Here is a 20,435-nt window from a genome sequence, read left to right as displayed (position 1 = left end):
TTACTCAGAAGACAACTGGAACTCTCTTCTTTACCCTGGATTCTAGATTTTGCATTAGTCACCAATATCCCTAGCTAATAATTTGACCGAATTTGGCTTCTTAAGAGTCTTTGTCATATGAACAGTATGGAATGAGAAAAAGTGTATAGGTACAAAATAACTGGAAGAATACAAAAAACAGTCACTTCTGAAACTTGCTGATGCTCAAGAAATCAGAGCCCCTCAATTAAAGAGGGTCTCATATGCCTGAGAGCTTTGTGCTTAAGGAAACACTACTTAGAGGTAGCTCTGGTTCTGGTTTATGTTTAATTACAATTTGCAGTATCCTGTCATAGGAAGGTTCCAATATTTTCAAAAATACTCTAAATGTCCTTCTTACCCACCCTAGAGCTTCCCCATAGAAAGGGTAAGAAAAAGCTTAATGTGACTCCAACTAGAATAGCAGCTAATTCAGCAATCCATAACCTATGGACTGACAGGACTAGGAAAAGAAGCCCAATGCTCCACACTACAGGAGCTGGGCCTGCAGAAGTGTGGAGGTGTGGTGTTTCCACAGTACACAGAGACAAGGGGAGGAGTTCAGGGTGCACATATGGATAATTATTTTTATGTATTTCATAGCACACTCGACCTCAGCAATAAAACAAGGCAGGGATGGATTTGACTGCACTCTGATTTCAAAAAAGTCTGTGCCCCTGACCCACTCCTCTACCCTTCATGCAAGAAAGAAAGATCACTATTATCTATTTAAGGCCTTAACAAAAAGTGGGCAGGTATGCGTTCAAATATCATGTTCTATAACAAAACACTTTGTAAAGATTTCTATAACCTGAAGTATTAAAATGAATGTTTCTTCTCTACGTACATATCACTGTATAGTCCTGAACCCACACAAAGATGGTCATGTATGAAAGAGAACTCAGTGTGAGTACAAAGGGCAGGTTTAAGGGAGAGAAAGGGCTGCACATGAACTACCCAGCTCCACTCTGAGCCTCTCTCTGGATTCAATACTCTGAAATTCAGGGGGAAAGGAATAGAAAGACTCAAATATTCAGATAAAATGATACCTGAAATTATTTGATACTGAAAAAATGATTTAAAAAAATACTGAAAAAATGTCCATTGCCTGAAGTATTTCTTTGAAAAAAGCCAATTAACTGAAAATTTCAAAGGTGAAAGTGAGAGAGCTTTTCTCCCATCTCTCATTTCACAAAAGTCATTAAATACACTGCGCAATATTATACCATTATTTTTATCATAACAATATAAACAATTTCCATCATCACCCTGAATACTACTTTATAAAGATATATATTTTTAAAGGCTTTCAAAAGTTTCCAACCCAACATGAGAATAAAGCATTAAAAGTTTTGTATACAGTAACACATTCATATGATAAGCGTATGAATTTACAACCATACATAATATATACGTGTGTGTATACATATATTTATATTTATATAAAAAAACAAACTTGGCCAGAAGTTAAGGCTACCTATAGTTTGTCCAAGTAAATTATGTCTTTCAAAACAGTTACAAAATTAAAATTCCACATGCATTTTTAAATCACCTAAACCACTGACAAAATAAAGTTCAGCATCCAAAGTTTTCAAATTAACTGCAAGAAAGTGCTACAGACATTTTACATTTTCTTAATATGAATCAGTGTTCCCAAATGTTACATTTAAATGTTTCACCAGCCTCAAAAGTATCTAACTAAAAAGTGAAATGTTTACAATTTGGTACCTAGCACTCTTAAAAGAGAATAGGCTGCAAATGGCAGGCAGAGAGCATCATTTATAAATGTGCTATCTCACACACCAGAGGACAATTCATAATACTGTTTGACCTGACACATGGTAGAAATTCTAGGCTTCAAAAGGGACCAAGACTGTACATTTCATCAATAACTACACATATCAGCAACCACATGATAGAGGGGCTTTCCCCACTCAAAGTAAATAATTTAAACATGGAACAAAATAAAACCAAAATGTAAGTAACCTCATTTCAAAACAACAAAAAGTAATTTCTGATGTGTGCCTAAATATTTAACACAAATCCTTTTTTAAAAAATTACTCTGAACAAATACTTTTAAAATTAATTTCAGAAAATATATTTATAAATACAACCCAGAGCATACAGGCCTCTCAGAGTTTTAAATGAACAGAATTTGCTAAGATGTAGAGCATTAACCAGCTCATGTTTTATTTTTGGAAATAAACTAGGACAATTAAATCTGTATTTCAATGCAGTTTTATATTTCCAATTTGTACATTTAACAGCTACCTTTTTTAATCTTTCTATACTTTGTACAACATATATTTCAGGATAAAATTTTCTATTAAATGGTAATATGAGCAAGATTTTTAAATGATAACGTTCAATGCTAAGGGTGTTTTGTCCCTGTTGATCAAAAAGATTTTTTAGGTGATTGAAATTTAGTGTTTTAGGCACTATTTTAATAAAACTAGCACCTTGATTAATAGTTCCCACCTAAATAGGCAAATTTTATTGGAAGAAATTTTTTTAAGTTTGTTCATGTTTGATGATAAAATGTATTTATTTACTAAGTCAACAGCATATTTTGATCAACTTGTAGCTTTTTCATGAGAGCTGATTCACCAAAAGAAAATTATTCTAACTCTCTATAGTAGAGTTCCAACTCTAGAATATAGGCATCACTGAGAAGTTAGGTCAGGTAAAAAGATATTTATTAATACTTAGTGATGTTACAGGTTTTTTCTTTTTAATAACTTTAAACATTATTTCTCTTAACAGTTTTTCAGTAACAGTGTCTAAAGAATACAATATTTAAGGGATATACAAAATCACCTTAGGGAATTACTGCAAGATGCTACTTTGCCAACATGGCCTAGCATCTGTCTTAGTTCGTTTTCCCTTCATCTTTGCTTTAAAAAAGCAAACAAACAACAACAACATAAACCACCTAGGAGGTGAGGCAGGTGATTGTCTTCATGAGCTATATTTGATATACAGAATGTGACAGAAGATGAAAAGGAAAAAAAAATGACATATTTAAAAAGTTAAACCCAACCGCAGAATGCTTCCCATTGTTATGATCCAGTGGAATGCAAGCTAGGAATAGGATAGAACTTGGAAATCCGGCTCTGTGTTGATGGGTTAAGGCATTCCGACTCCCCAGTCATTTTAAAGAATACTTCCTGCTCCTGCAGTTTCCTGGCAAACTCTTCTTCCAGTGTCTTAAAAAGGAAGGAACAAAGAAATTATGTGTTGGTGTACCATATTGTTTATAGAATTTATTCTGACAGCCAAGATAAAACTGCTTCTCCAAAACACTTTCTCTGCATACTAAGGAAAACATGACTGTTCAATAATTATAAAATCATAAGCTCAGCACAGCCCCATGTTCAAGACTCAATCACATGAATGGAAACTTCGATTAATGGCTTAACTTCTCAAAATTACTGAATCATTTAATTCCTTTGCTATACAATACCACCTACCCTACTGTATATGAAGATTAAATGTGATAATGATGTACTTAACACATACTGAACACTCTAATAGATGACACCTATTATTAATTATTATCTGTCTCTCTCATATGCACTTACCACTCCCTACTTTTTGTGGTATTGATGTGAATGTTTTCCTTTCACATTGGATTATAAACTGTTTAAAGGTAATATCTAAATCAGACTTATCTTTACATCCCCATAATAAAGCATAAACAATAAGTATTTGATAATGTCTGAATTCATTGTAACTTAATACCACATGTGATGTTTATTAGGAGTTTAGGACTTTGGGAGGTGATTATGTCATAAGGGTGGAGCTTACAAGGGGCTGAAGAGAGTTTAGAGGATACAATGAGAAGCAGCACTCTGCAACCCAGAAGAGGTCCCTCACCAAAACCTGACTCTGCTGGCATCCTGACCTTGGACTTCCCAGTTTGTGATATTTTGTTATAGTGACCTGATGGACTAAGACAGGTATCAGTGACTACCGACAAGTGATTTAGAGAAAAGTGCTGTGTTCAGGCCAAAAAAAGTACAGGAAAAATATGAAAGGATTCAAGGAGGTTTCTCAGAAGAGGTAAAAAACAAGCTTAGTCATGAAGGAATGGTTACAAGCTGATAGGCAGGACCAGGAAGGCATGCCAAACAGGGGAAGCTAAAACAATGGCACAAAGTCAGGAAACTATGGCACTGGTGTGAGGAATGGTGATTCTACCCATGCTGGAGCATGTATGGGGAACAAAATGGCTAATGGGACAAAAACTAGAAAGGTCCAAGTGTGACACTATGAAGGCTTCAAAGTAAAAATGAGGCATTTATATTATACTATGATGGAACTAATGATTAATCAGCACCACTATGACAGTTTTGGAGTTGTTCTTGAGGATACACACTCTGATGACAGCATGCTAGTAGGAAGAAAGGAAAGGGAACTAGAGGGCAGAGGGCCCATGAGGATACTACTAAACAATTTCCATAAGCAGTGGGAAAGAGAAGGAGAAATATTATAAAAACAGTCAAAATTAACTGGCATCTGAATGAATGTGGAGTATTACAGAAATGAAATTAGTTTAGGTTTCTAGCTTGAATGTCAAGAGGAAGGAATGTAGGGAATGTAGGAAGAATGGCTGGAGTTGAAGGGAGGAGGGAAAGGTAAGACATGTGAAGGAGGAAAAAGCATGCAAAGTTTGGTTTGATATCTGCTGACTATACTTGTCTGCTGACTACATTCTTTAGCCCATTTTGCTAGGTATGTACTGATCATTTACAACATGCCAGGAACTACTCTATTCTAGTAGCTCAGTATGTATTAGTGAATGAAGAGATGATGTCACAGCTTTTAAGGAGCTTATATTCTCCTAGAAGACACAACAGACAAATTTAAGATGAATGTTATAAAGAAAAATAAAGAAGGGATATAGTGATCAAAAATAGGACTCACTGATGATACTTGAACAGAGGCCTGAATAAAGTGAGGAGAAACAAAACATCCAGATAGAAAATGGCAGCATGATGCTCAAACTGATTATAAAATCAATAAACAACAACATATTACTTCTTTTAGCTTTCTTAATAACCTTAATTAGGTGGATAGTATCACCCTTATTTTTCACATAAGGAAAACTGGACCTAGAAATTTTAAATGATAAAATTTTTCAGTGTCAGCACTGAGATTTGAACACGTACATGTATGATTTTAAGAGTTCATCCTGCCCAATTCTACTATTTTAGTTTTGTAATTGTCCTTAAATATGCAACAGCTAAGACCATGACATACAATATCATCCAGGGAAAGAACAGAAATGGTAAAACTCAGACATATCTATGTTTTAGGAGATTGGAAGACAAATAAAAGGTAACAAAGAAAAGCAAAAAATAGAATTGTCACAAAGGCAGGGTGAGAAGAAAATTTTTTAAAATAACATTTTTGATGACAACAAATACAGTTAGGGAATTTAATTAGCAACTCACTCGTGACCCTGTCAACAAGGCCTGTGAGGCAGAAGCCAGACTGTAAGGAATTAAAAGTGAAACTGGAGACAAAGTATTTATTACTATTTGCTCTTCTATCCCCTTAGAGATCTGAACCAGTTGAATGTTATTACTTTTTCAAAAAACTTAAAAATAAATAAAACTTAAAAACTATACTCTGGGGCTGGGATTGTGGCTCAGCGGTAGAGTGCTCGTCAGGCACATGCAAGGCCCTGGGTTCGATCCTCAGCATCACATAAAAATAAATAAATAAAGGTATTATGTCCAACTACTTCTAAAAAATAAATATTAAAAAAAAAAAAACTATACTCTTAACTGATTCTGTAAACCTTGGGCACATAGTAGGGGCTAAATATACATTTCCTTGACTGACTGATCAGAAGAATGGAACAAAGGACTGGCTGACATACAGCAAGCTGGAAGGGCATGAGAAAATAAGTTCAAGTTTGAAGGTTAATAAAGAGAAAGGCTCACAGCAAGGTAACCAAACAGAGTTGAAATAGTTAGCCAATGAGACCAAGGACATAGATTACAAACAAGAAAAATGGAGGGAGGAAAAGAGGGAGGAAGAAGGGAAGCCATTCTTATTTTCCTAGATTTTAAATTTACACAGCTCACAAGGGCTCAGTCAATCTGAACCTGTCCAGACTCAGTGTCATCATTTTCTTTCTTTCTCCCTCCCTAATGCCCCCACACAAGAATCCCCGGCCCCCGCATCCTCCAATGATAGGGAACTACTTGCAATTCTCTGAATATATAATTTTTATTCATTCTCTTTTTTCTACTTAAACTGTCCCATTCAACTCCAATCTGCCTATCCACCCTGCAAGCTCTTACTCACCCTTTAAGACTCACTTGTCTTATAAGATACTTCCTCTCTCTACAGCTTTCCCTGAAGTCTCCAGGAAAATTTAAGCATTCCTCTTCCTTTGCTTGTGCATTCTGCTCCCTTCCCTTGTACCCTGTACTTATCTCCTTCAGACAATGATTCCCACCAATTTAAAATTGACTGTCACTGAAGTTTTTTAGGGATAAGGACTTTGTCTTTTCATCTCCATCTCCTGTCCCTGACACTGTTCCTGACACACAGGAGGCAAAGAGCCAATAGCTGGGTAATGGATGAGTAAAAACATAACATTTTAAGTAAAGCTTTTAAAGTCACCTTTTTCCTAGGTCTCAATTTCTCTCTCCATTCCTTTAATTCTTGGCTATGTTCTTCATCTAACTCCTTGAGTTTCTGGGTCTCATGCTCAACCAACAGGTGACATTTTTCATTCTGAAAATAAAGTTTGGATTTAAAAAATGTTAGATCAACCAAGTAATTTTACACAAATACCATTGTCTCCCAAAATAATAAATTATTCATCATCAACCTATTACTGAAGTACAAATTTTCCTCTAAAAACCAATAGCCAAAAACTATGAAATAAGTAGACATACTTTTATAAGTTCAGAAATTAGATTGGTTCACATACTATCTAAAAAGAACTTAAACAGAAAGAATTAGTTTGGGTCTTTGCTTTTTTTCCTTTTCACCAGCTGGTACCAGGAAGTGGAATTAGGATGTATTCTATTCCAGTATATTATAAGCAAATGTAGAGTAATCCACAAGATTGATACTACTATGAAACTTTAAACATTTTAGATTACATATTAGCAGGGCTGCACACTTCGGGCGAGGTCCAAAAACAGCCCTCTCTATAAAGAAACCTTTGCATATCTTAGGAAGAAAATTCCCATATATTTAATTTACCTTTTTCCCCCCCAAAAAAATTAGAGAAAAATCAATTTTAAAAGGAAAATGAATTTTAAGTTCAGAATCTAACAAAAAAATTACCTTCATCATTTTGAAAGATTCACATCATCTTGCAAAATATACTAAAAATCATACTCAAAATTGTTTCTGAAAGATTCCACTTCTTAGGCTATAATTTAGCTTCATGATCACATTAATCATGTTATATAAAATATAAACAAATACCTATGATACTAAATTGATCCTCATTTGGGTCTTCGCAGGAAAGACAACCTTTCAATCCCAGCATTTTTAGAAATAACATGCGGTTTACTTTTGTTAGCTATTATTTTCTCTGTACCATCCACTTGAGCTGCCTAGTTCTGTTGTCATGCTTCTGCCTCTAAACTGCAGTTGGGGGCTAGGAATGTAGCTTAGTGGCAAAGCATTCACCTAGCATGTGCCAAGCCCTGGGTTCAATTCCCAGTACTGCAATCAATCAATCAATCAATCAATAAATAACCTGCAGTTGGTGCAATTCTCGGACATTGGCTTCACACTGCAACTGAAGATCCCGCATTTGATTTTCATGTTTTTGATGTTGAGCCATTCTCTCATTTTTCTGCCTCTTTTCTTCTTGTGCAGCAAACTACAAAGAAAAACCAAAGATAAATTACAATTAACAATCAATATAATTTCTACACATTTTAAAGGTGTAATTAAGAAATTTAACAAAACTTAGAATACAATAAACTAAAGATGCAAGAAATAATATGCTATGACTCAGAATTGGAGTCTACATGATGACCTGGGTAGGAGCATATTCTAGAAATAGAACAACTTCTGATTAAAAATCTTGATCCTAACTGCTTAATGAACTCATTTAATTTGTGTGAGATTTGTGATTGCAAGTATTATAGTGAAGACATGTTTTGACTTAAAAAGTTGTTCATGTCATCCCATTCCCAGGACCCAAGCTCTGTTGTGCAGCATGGGAAGAGGAAGGCTTTGCCCTCTAGGGTCACCAACCTGGAACAACTAAGTTAGTACATATCATGCGCCTAGTTCAAGGTCTTAAAGTGAATACTGACAATTCCAAGGTAGGACTAAATGTTTACAACCAATTATGTAGCATTTCTAAAGGGCACTCATATTTTCAAAACCTAAAAATGAAGAGAATAATTTGCTTAATTTACCTGTTTAATTTTGTCTCGGTCCTGGTCTGGTGTGGCTGTTGAGTTAATTCTCAAACTCTTTTTAAACATGGCCATTCGAGTCTTGGCTTCACTACGTTGAATCTTGGGCAGCCTCGCTCTTTCTTGAGTCTGTCTGTTTTTCAATTCCTCAATAAGTCGTTGATTGTAACGCTGCATTTGTTCTGTTTCCTAAAAATGTTTTAAACAGAATCCAGTAATGTAAATATTATTTAATACACAGTTCCCACACATATGTTCAAAGATTTCACTTGTTTTTCCCATATATACTATCTCCCTTATTGTACTGTGACCAGCAAGATATTGGGCAAAAAATAACTTGTAAGAAAAGTAAAGTTATTAGTGGTAAGAGAGTCTTATACTGAAATTCTTTTACTAAGTACAGGGAACCTACATTTTTTACTTGAACCACAACAGGAACCAAAATATCTACTTCTGAGATACAAAATGTAGATTACAACATAGAGGTCATTAGACATTGTAATTAATTATCATCCTAGTATTTATAATAATAACCAAGATATAATTACTTCAAACTTCATTAAATAAATCAGAATAAGAGAAAAAGAAATAGAAATGCATTCTTTAAGAAATAGAAGCTTCAAAATGAAATAGCTTCATAAACTTTAAAAAGAACCAAAAAATTAAAAAAAAAAATTAAGGAATTCTCCTTTCATTAACCTTTTCATGGCGCTTCAGTAGCTGATGTCTTTGCATGAAATACTGATCTTTAAGTTGCTGTTTGAGCAGCTGGTGTTTTTCTTGTAAGTGCCGTTCTTCAAGCTCCCAAATTGCAGCTTCTCGAGCTAGAAGAAAATAATTTTCAAAAAGTCACTTTGCTCTTTTTACTAATATACTTTGATCTTCATTTTAATATTTACATAAAAGTTTTATCTATATACTAACTTATATACACAAATGGATACTATGAGCTATAAATAAAATATTATCAATGTGAATATCCATTATCATTCTTAATTCTGTTTTAATATCCTATAAACTGAGAATATTCCACTATAAAAAAACAAATTCTTGGGGCTGGGGTTTTGGCTCAGTGGTAGAGAGCTTGCCTAGCATGTGTGGGGTCTTGGGTTCAATCCTCAACACCACATACAAATAAAATAAAGGTACTGTGTCCAACTACAACTAAAAAATAAATATTTAAATAAATAAATAAAATGAATGAATAAGAACCAAAATTTCTCTAAAAAGAAAGAAAAGAAAATCTAAGGTAACTTGTTAGGGAAAATAAGTTCTTAAAATTCCATTCTATTACATAACTACTGACTGTACCAACAATTACAAAGCATAATACTCAAAATTATTGAGATATATTTGTAGCATTATCTGTACAGAAAAACATTTTTTTCCATTTTTTTTTTGTTTGTTTTTGACTTGTTTTGGGTTTTTTTGTGTGTGTGGTGCCAGGAATGGAACTCAGGTCCTATCACATGCTAAGCATGAGCTTTTACACACTGAGCATCAGCCCCTAAATTATTTTATGCTGTCTCTTTTTTATCCTGAGGTACTGAGGATTGAACCTGAGGGTGCTTTACCACTCAGTTACATAACCTAGTCCTTTTTTAAAATTCAATTTTGAGACAGGGTCTCCCCAAGTTTCCAAGGCTGGCCTGAGTTCTGGAGCAGCTGGAGGTTACAGGTGTATACCACCATGCCCTGAGCCAGCCTTGTTTTAAGTGTTTATAGTCACTTCTACTTTCATAAAGGAAGTCTATATCTTATAGTATTTCTTAATTTTAAAAGACTTTTTTTCTCATTTACTAAAGAAAGATAGTTTTCTTTAACTTTCCCTTTATTGCCCTAGCAAAGGAAAACATTTAAATATTTCCAAGGTATACCTCGACAATGTTTCTGAGATACCATTTTATGTATACACACTTGCTGTAAAACTTCATATACCTCTCATGAGCTGCTGTTTGTTATTCAGGCACTCTCTCTCGATATTAGCCAACTCTGCCTTCTGCTGTTGGATGATCTTTTTCAAAGAGCCATCTAATTCTTGTTGTTGCTTCTGAACAAATTCTTGTTCCTATCAGACAGTTAACCGTCAGTTAATAAGTGTCTACAGAACTAAATATCCATTTATTTATATGACTGTATATATTAGTAATTAACAAGATTCCTTTTTATCTTTCGGAGGTGCTGAGAATAGAATCCAAGATCTTGAGCATCCTAGGTGAGCACTCTACCACTGTTAATCTTATTAACTTCCCCAGCAGTTAACAAGATCTCTAAACCAAGTTTACAAAGTTAGCCAGATTTTAAAATCACCCAAATTATATAGTGCATATGTAGTATACATGTATTAGTCATCCAATTCAACTTTGAAAAAAAAAATTAGAATGCATAATATTCTAAATTCACTATTAAGAATGACACAAATTCATAATTAAAATGCCCTATTACACTAGCAGCTTTTGGAAAACAATAAGTTTACAGCTACTAAAACTGACTATTCCCTCTAATGTGGAGTGACAAGAACAAAAATATATAAGAAATGTCTTTTAGGAAGAAAGGCAATGAAAGAGCTGAAAAGTAAAACAAATGTCAGAATTTTAAACTTTATTTTTCTAAGAAATAGAGTAAGTGAAAAATACTAAGCCTGCACAACAAAGAAATAGTTTCTGTTTTCTATAGCCTATTACAAAAGAAGAACAATAGTTTCAAGACTTAATAGAATGTATGACTAAAGAAATATAAACTAGGATTAGAAAAGAGAGTTACATATAAATATATAAATAAAATTCTTATAATCACAAGATTCTACCAACATGTTTGGGGTTTACTAATTCATTCAACAAGTATTTGCTGAGTACATATGACATGCCAAATTTATGCTTTAAAAAAAGTAAATTTGGATCTCTATCCCTGGCTTGGCAATGATAGCAATTGGTGATTAACTCAAGGGATATGCTGATCAATTTAACTGTGGATTTAGGGTTGAAGCAGCACTTTACCATAATCCCCCCTCCTGTATATCTAAGAGAAGATCAAACCCCAAAATCTATTTTGGAACCATTTGTTGGGTTTTGGACAGTCTGACAAGGTCTGAATCACTACTAACCTGGTCCTGAGTGCACATAGTAGTCTAGCAAGTTCTTCAAAATATTTGCCTTACAATAATGTCTCTGGAAGTGATCAGTTCAGGCTGTTTCTTCAAAGTAATTTAAGTCATAAGTGTTGCTGTTTCAGCATCATTTGTATTTTAGCATGAATACAAATATACAGTAGCAGAAAAAAAGACTAATGGGTTGCCTTTTTAAAATACAATTATCTGCTTATCTACAGTTACCTATACAATTTTATCATAGGCAAAATTTTTCAATGAATACTTAAATTCAATAGAACTAAAGAAGTGTGCCCTGAAGCAGCTAATACATAGAAGGTAAAGGGCTAAAATGGTTATATACAACCAGGTAGAACTAATGGTATGCTGCTGCAAAGGTAAAATCTAGAATATGGAGTTTTAGTTTTATTAAACAGATGCAAAATCTCCATGCTTATCTTTCACACAATTACCACAAAGAGAGTTCAAGATTCTTATTTTCTAGCCAGGCATGATGGCACATACCTATAATCTCAGCAGCTCAGAGGCTAAGCAGGAGGATCACAAGTTCAAAGCTGGCCTCTGCCACTTAGTGAGGCCCTAAGCAATTTATCAAGACCCTGTTCCCTGTCTCAAAATAAAAACTAAAACTAGGCTGGGGATGTGGCTCAGTGGTAAAGCACCTCTGAATTTAATCTCTGGTACCAAAAAAAAAAAAAAAAAAAAAAAGATTTTTTTCCCCTACAATAAATATTTGTAATAAAAACTGTTTCTCTAACTTCAATTACAGAATTTCTATATGCAACTTGTTTAATAAACTTATAACCTGCAGATATATTAAAGGGTTTCTTTTGTTTAACATTTTTAGTGTTGGTTTGCAAAAAGGATTTTTAAAAGATGCCTGCATGAGGAAAGATGATAGAATGAGATGGACATTATCACCCTATGCACATGTTGGCTGCACATATGGTGGGACTCTACATCGTGTACAACCAGAGAAGTGAAAAGTTGTGCTCCATTTGTGTACAATGAATCAAAATGCATTCTGCTATCATGTATAACTAATTAGAACAAATTAGAAAAAGAAAAAATACCTATATGGATAGAATCAATGGTCTAACTTAACTAGTATATACATATGAAGACTTGAAGTCAAATGCAAAGGTATAGAATGGAGTCAGTAAATGTGCAATTTCTTATCTATGCAATTTTGGGACATATTACTATAATACATTTATAAGTATAGATTACACAAAGAGGTCAGGTCCAAAGAAAACCTTCATTCAGCATTCTGTAAACGCTGGACATTGCACTAGTTATAGACTTATTAAAATTAATAAAAGACAGTTTTGCCTTCAAGGAGCTTCTACTCTACTGATCCCAACTACCCCTAGTCTTGGATTGTCAGTTCCTTCCCTTAGTATCATACTTTCAAAAGTTCAAAATTAAACCACAGAAAACTCAAAGCTGGAGATAAAGAGTCCAGAAGCCATGCCCTACAATGAATAACAGTACTACAGAAGTGTACCCTAAAGCAGCTAAAACATAAAGGGTAAAGACAGTTTCATAGAAGCAGGCAGAATTTTTACCTTCAGGTGCTCCAGAAGGTAAAATAAGGATCGCCAAATAAAAATGAAGGTAGGCAGTTACAAATCCAATAAACAGATGCAGTTTCTAACAATCAGAGTTAGCAAAGAACCCAGGTGCCTCAGAGTTGAATAAGCAAGCAGGATCTGAACAATGATGTAGTCAGGTATAGTGCACAAATAATTTTTTATGTTAAAGCTAAAAATTATTTGACAATGTCCTTCATACACAAATTAATATATTTCATCACCTCAAAAAATGAAATTCTACATTATAATACATTCATTAAATTTTCTAACATCAAAGTCCAAGTACAATACATTCACAATGGAATTTACAATTAGAAATTACTCTTAAGAACTTCTAAGAGAAATTAAACATTTCAAAAATACTGCACAAATTACCTTTAAAAAAAAGATGTTTAAATCACTAGAAATAACAAATAAAAGACAACAAAATAACTCAAAACTATTAAGACCAAAAGTCATTTTTTAAAATGGGTACATAAATTATAAAATGAGTGTCCTTTAAAAGTATACGTTAAATTCTATTAGGGAGTTTTATAATTAATTAAATAACTATAAGCATTAAAACTACAACTTTAGGTTCTAGAAAACTATAAGAAAGAAATATGATATACCGGACTATTTGATCATTTTAACTCATATTTGCTCAAAAATGGTAATGATCAGAAAAGTGATCGTAATTCATAATTTTTCCCTCGTTAAAAAAATATTTTGCTTACTCTTTTAGAAGATGATAATAAGACTTGAACATCTACCAGTAATTTAAAAAAGAAAGTCTAATTTTGAGAGGGTGGAAAAGGAAGGGTTGAAATCAAGCTGTATTCTCTCTACTCCAGTTGTATATATCAAACCACAAACAAAAATTAAAATTTTAAATGAACTAGTCTTCCCTATGGAAACTGTGAGAAAGAATACAGCCTAAAATTCCAGACTTAATTTACAACTATAAAGAATAGCAACTCACTATTCATTATTAAGAATTTGAACAAATGAAAACTAGAGTTAAATCTAAAATCACTACTTTTACTATGGCTTTTCTGACCATATCCATAATTAAAACATCTCCATAAACATATGCAATCAAAAGGTCACTTCACACAAAGATAAAAATCTGATCACAGCATTCAATTTCTCACATGTGCAAAGCTTATAAAATACTATTGCAAAGATATTTTACTTCTTTAAAAAGATGAAGATTTCAAATTAAAATTTGTGGTGGAATAGATAGAAAAAAAAGAACACTGTATTAGAAGTGTTCTAGTTCCAGCTCTTCCATTAATTTCTTATGTGACTTTAGGCCGATCATTTAGTCTTCTGTGACTCAATTTCTTCATCTGTATAATAGATACATTCCATCCCATTTTAGGATGGTGGCAGTGATAATCAGATGTGAAAACTCTCTGAAGAATAAAGTTCATGTCAGGCTATTATTGTCAATACTGACATTATCATCTATCAGTCTTCTAGATTTTAGCAAATGAAGTCAACAATGAAAAGGCACATGTGAGTCAAAGAAAGAGTGGGTAAAACAGGAGAAGGCATCCTCCCACAAGCACGCGGGACTTACGTCCTGCATTTGGGCGTTGAAGACTGCACAAGAGGACAACTGAAAAGACTGAATCATGACCTGAGCAACACCCTGTGGATCAGAATACAATGCACCTCCCAGATGAGAATATATCTGAATGACTTTCATAAATGGAATGAGTAATTACACAAATGTTAATTTCTCGGAGCCTAGATCAACTCAATTGACAGAGGGGCCTCTTTCTCATGCCTTGAATAAAGTTTTTGAAATAGACCAGTCAGTGGTTTCCAGACTCTAGTGTGTTGCCATTGTTTTTTTAAACCACTAGTATTCCCTTTTCAAAAACTCATCCAAAAAAATCTATTTATAAACAGATTTAAAAAGTGGTGCTACTTTAGTTGAGGTAGAATCAGGGACCCACAGACCTAACATTCCTTGACTTTAGAAGAGCTCTTGGGAGAACAGACTGAAAACCACTGGACTAGGTGATTAAATATGTTCTAGCTCCATAAGGATATAGCTAATATTTCTTAATTCTTAAAAAAAAAAAAAGTTTAAAATAGACTGTAGAGTTATCAAGTTTTAGAAACTTTGTCAAAGGAATAAATACTTTTGAAACCTGTTAGATTTTAAACACTTCATTAAGTTTACAGAAAGAATTTACTATTATTTTCAGCTTTAGTTGGAAAATATAAGAAGCCCACAAAATTCAATAAAAAATCACCACGAAGACTTATTAAAGCAAAGAATCACCTAATTCATTCTACACTAAATTCTCAGTTTCAACTCTACAGTTTAATATATTACCTTTTAGAATTTAAATGAAAGTAGAATTTAAATAGTTTACATTATGTTATAAGGCAAGCTATATTGTTATTTATTATATGGTTTGAAATTCAAATTAAGCAAAAGTAGGTATGTGGCCATCAAGGAATTCATCTTTACTTTATTCACAAGAAATGGCTAATAACCACTGGACCAAGTAGATGAGAGTTTAGATAAAGCACAGAGTGAGAGTGAGTAGCTTAAATCAGAGGTAATATGGTATGTTGTACAGAGATTCAATATATGAAATATGCATATAAGTCCCCCCTTTTCTGGATGAAAAATATTGGCTCAACCAGTAATCAGATGTGTGATCCTGAGAGTCACTCAACCTTTCTATGTTTGGTTACCTTACCTCTAAAATGGGAGTAATGTTTATTCTGAGATTGAATTCAAATATTTAAAATTTAGAATAGTGCTTCGTACATAGTAAATGGCTAAGCATTACGTTAAACTAGTAATCCTTACACCAGGCCAAGATGAAATCTTTCACTGCCTCATAGCAAGCAAAAAAAAAGGGCAAACTAATTCTACTCAAGTAAGTTAGCGGTACTAAAATCTTAATTCTAAGATTTTATTTTCCCTATTTTTCTTAACATTATAATATTCTCTCCTCTGAAATGATAGCAACAAGTAAATGGCAAATTTAAAATATCTTTACTTGGCACAAAAAACATTAATGGAAATCCATGTCACTGCCTCCACTAGTTTTTGTTGATTCTGTTTCTTTTTATGGGGTCTATAAAATCTAAAAATTTGTGAGTCACTTTTTGAATCACATAAAACCATATTAAATGGATAAGTCAAAGCAACAATTAATATGAATCCATATCTCTTCTTTGTTTAACTGACATATGCAAACTTAAAATTGAATTTATTTCTCTTTCCCTTCAGGCTTAATATGAATTTAAAGATTCTTAGTATAAGAACTTTGTAAAGCTACATGCAGTGGAAAATTCTGTTAAAAATACTAATTTATTGGGCTGGAGATGTGGCTCAAAAGTGAAATGCTTACTTTGCATGAGTTCAATCCCCATATTACAAAATAGAAAAAAAAATAATATATCTAGTTTTGTAAATAATGTCCACATGTTAAGATAAAGCCTTATCATAACCTAGAATCAAGTTTATTTAACTCCATATAGGTAAAAATTGTCTATTTCTCAAATTTGAATCAAAGAGATAAACAATATACTTAATATTTAAAATCTGATTTTAAAATTGTTTATGTGGTCAAGCTTAGAAGTAATAAATGTTTGATCTACCATTTAACATTACCAATTTCCATTTTTCTTCTAATTTTGAGCTTTATAGAAATAATGGCCTTTTATTTCCATAAATAATGGCAATCTTTAAGCACAATGCTTATATACTCACCCTCTATTTTTCTGTTCTAAAAGTCTGTATCAAACATAGGCATTACTACATAAAATTTAAGATTCCATCATAATTAAAATTTGGATAACAGTGAATTTTGCATATATTTGTTTCTTTCATCTTAAGTCAACTTTCTAAACATTCCACTTGATCATATCAGCAATTTAAATGTCACCAATAGTGTGAACTTAGCACTATGAAAAGAAGCTGGGAATCTATGGATGCGAAGAAGTGCGACTCAATGATTACAGTTGAAGTCTTCCCTTTCAATCACAGTTTACTGAACTGAGAAAATGCTGCTTTCTGTTTTTAGTAGCATTAAGCTGCTGCTGTTACCTGAGCATGCTGGCTTTGTGCAAGCTCCTCTTTCCTGCGTTTCATGAGCTCTTTTCTCAGCTCTTTGGGTGCTTTCTCCACTTCATTTATAACCTACAGTGTATAAGCATGCAGGAGGTGGAGATATAATGCTTTCTCCACAGCAAGCATTTATGTGAGCAGATAAGCTATAGGTCAAATATTCAAGTTGTTAGAAAGTTTCTTTCAACATGCATTAGCATAAGTGTTAGTTTGGTGAAAAAGAATAAAAGGATAGAACATGCTTGATCTCAGTGCAGAAAGGTACACTGTACCATACAAAGATTAATCAGTTGCTTAATTATCCCTATATATCATTTTCTCTCTTAAAAAGACCCAAAGACAATCAGTGAAGAATTACTCAGAACACTAATGCTGAAGTAAAGGTGATAAGCTCAACTGACCTTGAAAGATCATAAAATTGCAAATGTTTTCTACTGACATTGTTTGAAATACTGGACATAAGAAAAGTTAATGCCATTTATAAAAGTGCAAATTTTTATAACTGGCTTCATAATACCAAAGAAATAACTCTAAATGAAATCCACATAATGACACTGAAAAAAAGAAAAGAAAAAGCAAATTTTATAGTATACAAAGGAGAAATAAATGGATAATGTTTTTTCCATAAAATACACCATTTTATACGTGGTGAGATTAAATGAACATAACTGATGACTTTGTGGAATTAGAACAACATTCTCCTTTGCTGACAATTTATTAAGCTTGTCAACTTTAAAATCAGTAACATGAGTACTCTAAAATAAGTTTAATAAACTATGATTTATTATAGTTTATCATATATTAATAATATCAAATATACTTATTAATATATTAATAGTATAGTAATACTTTTATAATTACTATACTAATAGTAATTAGTCTATTTATTAATATATTATAAAATGAAGTATATTTTAGAGTTCCTTCTTTAAAACATTTCAAAATCCTAGATATGAATTCCATCTACCAATACAGATCTGTAATCTAATATGGAAAGCAATCATAAATTTATAAGTAGAAGCACCAAAGAAACCAGATTCCAAATCACCACATGCCATTGATGGTCCAAGAAAGAGACTGATTTTGATGTAATAGTGCACTTAAAATTTCCCATCAGTAATCCCTCATGAAACCAAATCACCAATAAAAGGAAGAGACGCCCCAAATGCAAGAAGTTTAGCAATAAGGGAAAAATACATAATATAGTTATTTAAAATATGCAATCATGATCTCAAATATGTTCACCAGCTAAAGTTCTACCTCAAAACAATAACTAAAGGCTTATTTATTTAGGATTAAGTTATATATTTACCCATAAAATATTTTTAATCTGATACAAAGAATAGCCTCTTAATCAAACTACCCATGGTTTCAAGAAAAATTGCAAATACCCTCATCATGAAATATACAGCAGTTCTATATAAAACATATAATAAACACTAATAAAATTAATTTTTAGAAATGGTAGCTTCATCTACAAACCATTTTTCATCTTTACCTAAAGAAATCATACACACACTATATTTATTAATCTTCAATTCTATCCCATTTTAAGTACATCCTTAAGATTTAGAAGCATTGTTTGAACTTCTTCATAATTTAAATATTAAAGTTGATAAATGTGAGTATTTAAGAAGTATAAAAAAAGAGAAAAAGCATTCACTAGTTATGTTGAGATATTTTTTTTTTCCTGGTCCTAATAGAATTCATTATAATTATTTCTCTGGGGTCTTTTAAATCATGAAAAGGTTAACTCCTCCTCCTACTGAAGATGCAGAATTAATCATAAAATTATCTCTGAAAATTACTTAGGACACAAAGGTCTTGTGGTTTTAATTTAAGGACAGACAGACACAACAATATATGGAAATCCTTCTTACAAACTGATGACACTCTTTTATAATAAATAATACTACAAATAAATTCTACAACAATATGGAAAGATTTCAGGAAAGATGGAAAAACTCATTCTAGTCAAATGATTTTACATATATTTTGCAGTTTTGATTTTTTAAACTATGTTGCAATTTGATAAACTTAGATATTATTTTTTAAATTTCAAGTTTTTCAGTTGTTTGGGACAATGACTAAGAAAATTAATAAAGCTAATCAAAAAAAACTGTGCTTAAAGTATGAATTAAAGATGACATGCAAATAATTAATAAATAATAAAATGAATTATAGTTGCTTCAGGGAAAATAACAACAAAATAAGTTTTCTTGGAAAAAAATTCCTATATAAGTAAGGTCTTAAGTGTTGCATTAATAAAAGAGGAATGGTAGATTAGAACAAGGACTAGATTTTATTTAAACACTCAGTTCAAGGTTTAGCCAGACATTTAGTGTCAGTCTGTGAACCTGATTAGGCCACTAAAACCTCTTTAACTCTAGTTTTCTTGGCAGTAAAATAGGGATTACATCTAACTTTACTACTACTATCCCGCATCACTGTTGCAAAGACAGGCCTAAAGAAAGACAGCACTATTTGACTCTCATTTATTACTCCTAATTCCTTAGACAGCATTAAATTTACACTTTAAAAATAGATTTAAAAATGAAAAACAGTAGTTACACTTACCTCCTTCTTTCGGTTCTTCAGCATATTCTGAAATTTGGATAGCTCTTTTTCTTGTTCTCCTTTAATGCGTTTGGCTTCATCTCGTAGGCGATTTGTGTGTTCTTGTTCTAGTCGTTCAATAGTCTGTTTCTGCTGCTTTTCTAGATTCTCAATTTCCTGGTCATATTGTCGCTTTTTACCCTGTAAAACAATGTACTGTAAGATCATTTAATTCTATCACCCATATTAACTCATTAGTAAGTAATACAGTGAAAATGTTTACTAAGAGCACATAACTAGTATTTAAATTTAGCAATATGATATAACTTTTGTCATGATGAACAAATCAAATGAACTAAAACAGTTTACAAATTTTTTCAAAAAAATGAATAACATTTATAACATGTTAAATATTTTTACTTCTACTACAGAGGTAGCACAGTTTTTAAAATTTTTAGAGAACCCAGAAGAATATCCAGTTGCTTTGAATTACTCAAGTAAACTAGAATAATATCAGTATTTATTCAATAATTTTTTTTTGTTAATCAAAGGGTTCATTTGAAGTCATTTTATAACATCATTTGTCATTTTTAGATTTACTTTTCTTCATTATGACTCTTAACATTCTATTCTATTGAAACAAAATTTGAATTATATATCTACTCTC

The 20,435-nt window shown here is 32.4% G+C and overlaps 1 protein-coding gene across 1 annotated transcript in view; it reads right to left on the bottom strand.

Annotated features, from left to right (window-relative positions):
• Positions 1–2,698: 2,698 nt before the first annotated feature.
• Positions 2,699–20,435, bottom strand: part of Slk (STE20 like kinase) — a 56,066-nt gene continuing 38,329 nt past the window's right edge. Inside the window, exons 12-18 of the mRNA XM_076834404.1 lie at positions 19,790–19,969; positions 10,366–10,495; positions 9,127–9,251; positions 8,428–8,616; positions 7,755–7,880; positions 6,659–6,772; positions 2,699–3,225 (exon numbers count right to left, since the gene is read on the bottom strand). Of these exons, the coding sequence (XP_076690519.1) occupies positions 3,079–3,225; positions 6,659–6,772; positions 7,755–7,880; positions 8,428–8,616; positions 9,127–9,251; positions 10,366–10,495; positions 19,790–19,969 (1,011 nt within the window). The 3' untranslated portion in view covers positions 2,699–3,078. The remainder of the gene's footprint in view (positions 3,226–6,658; positions 6,773–7,754; positions 7,881–8,427; positions 8,617–9,126; positions 9,252–10,365; positions 10,496–19,789; positions 19,970–20,435) is intronic.

The sequence above is a fragment of the Callospermophilus lateralis genome, chromosome 15 (genome assembly GCF_048772815.1).
Source record: "Callospermophilus lateralis isolate mCalLat2 chromosome 15, mCalLat2.hap1, whole genome shotgun sequence".
NCBI lineage: Eukaryota > Metazoa > Chordata > Mammalia > Rodentia > Sciuridae > Callospermophilus > Callospermophilus lateralis.
This window is presented reverse-complemented; position numbering and strand designations above follow the sequence as displayed.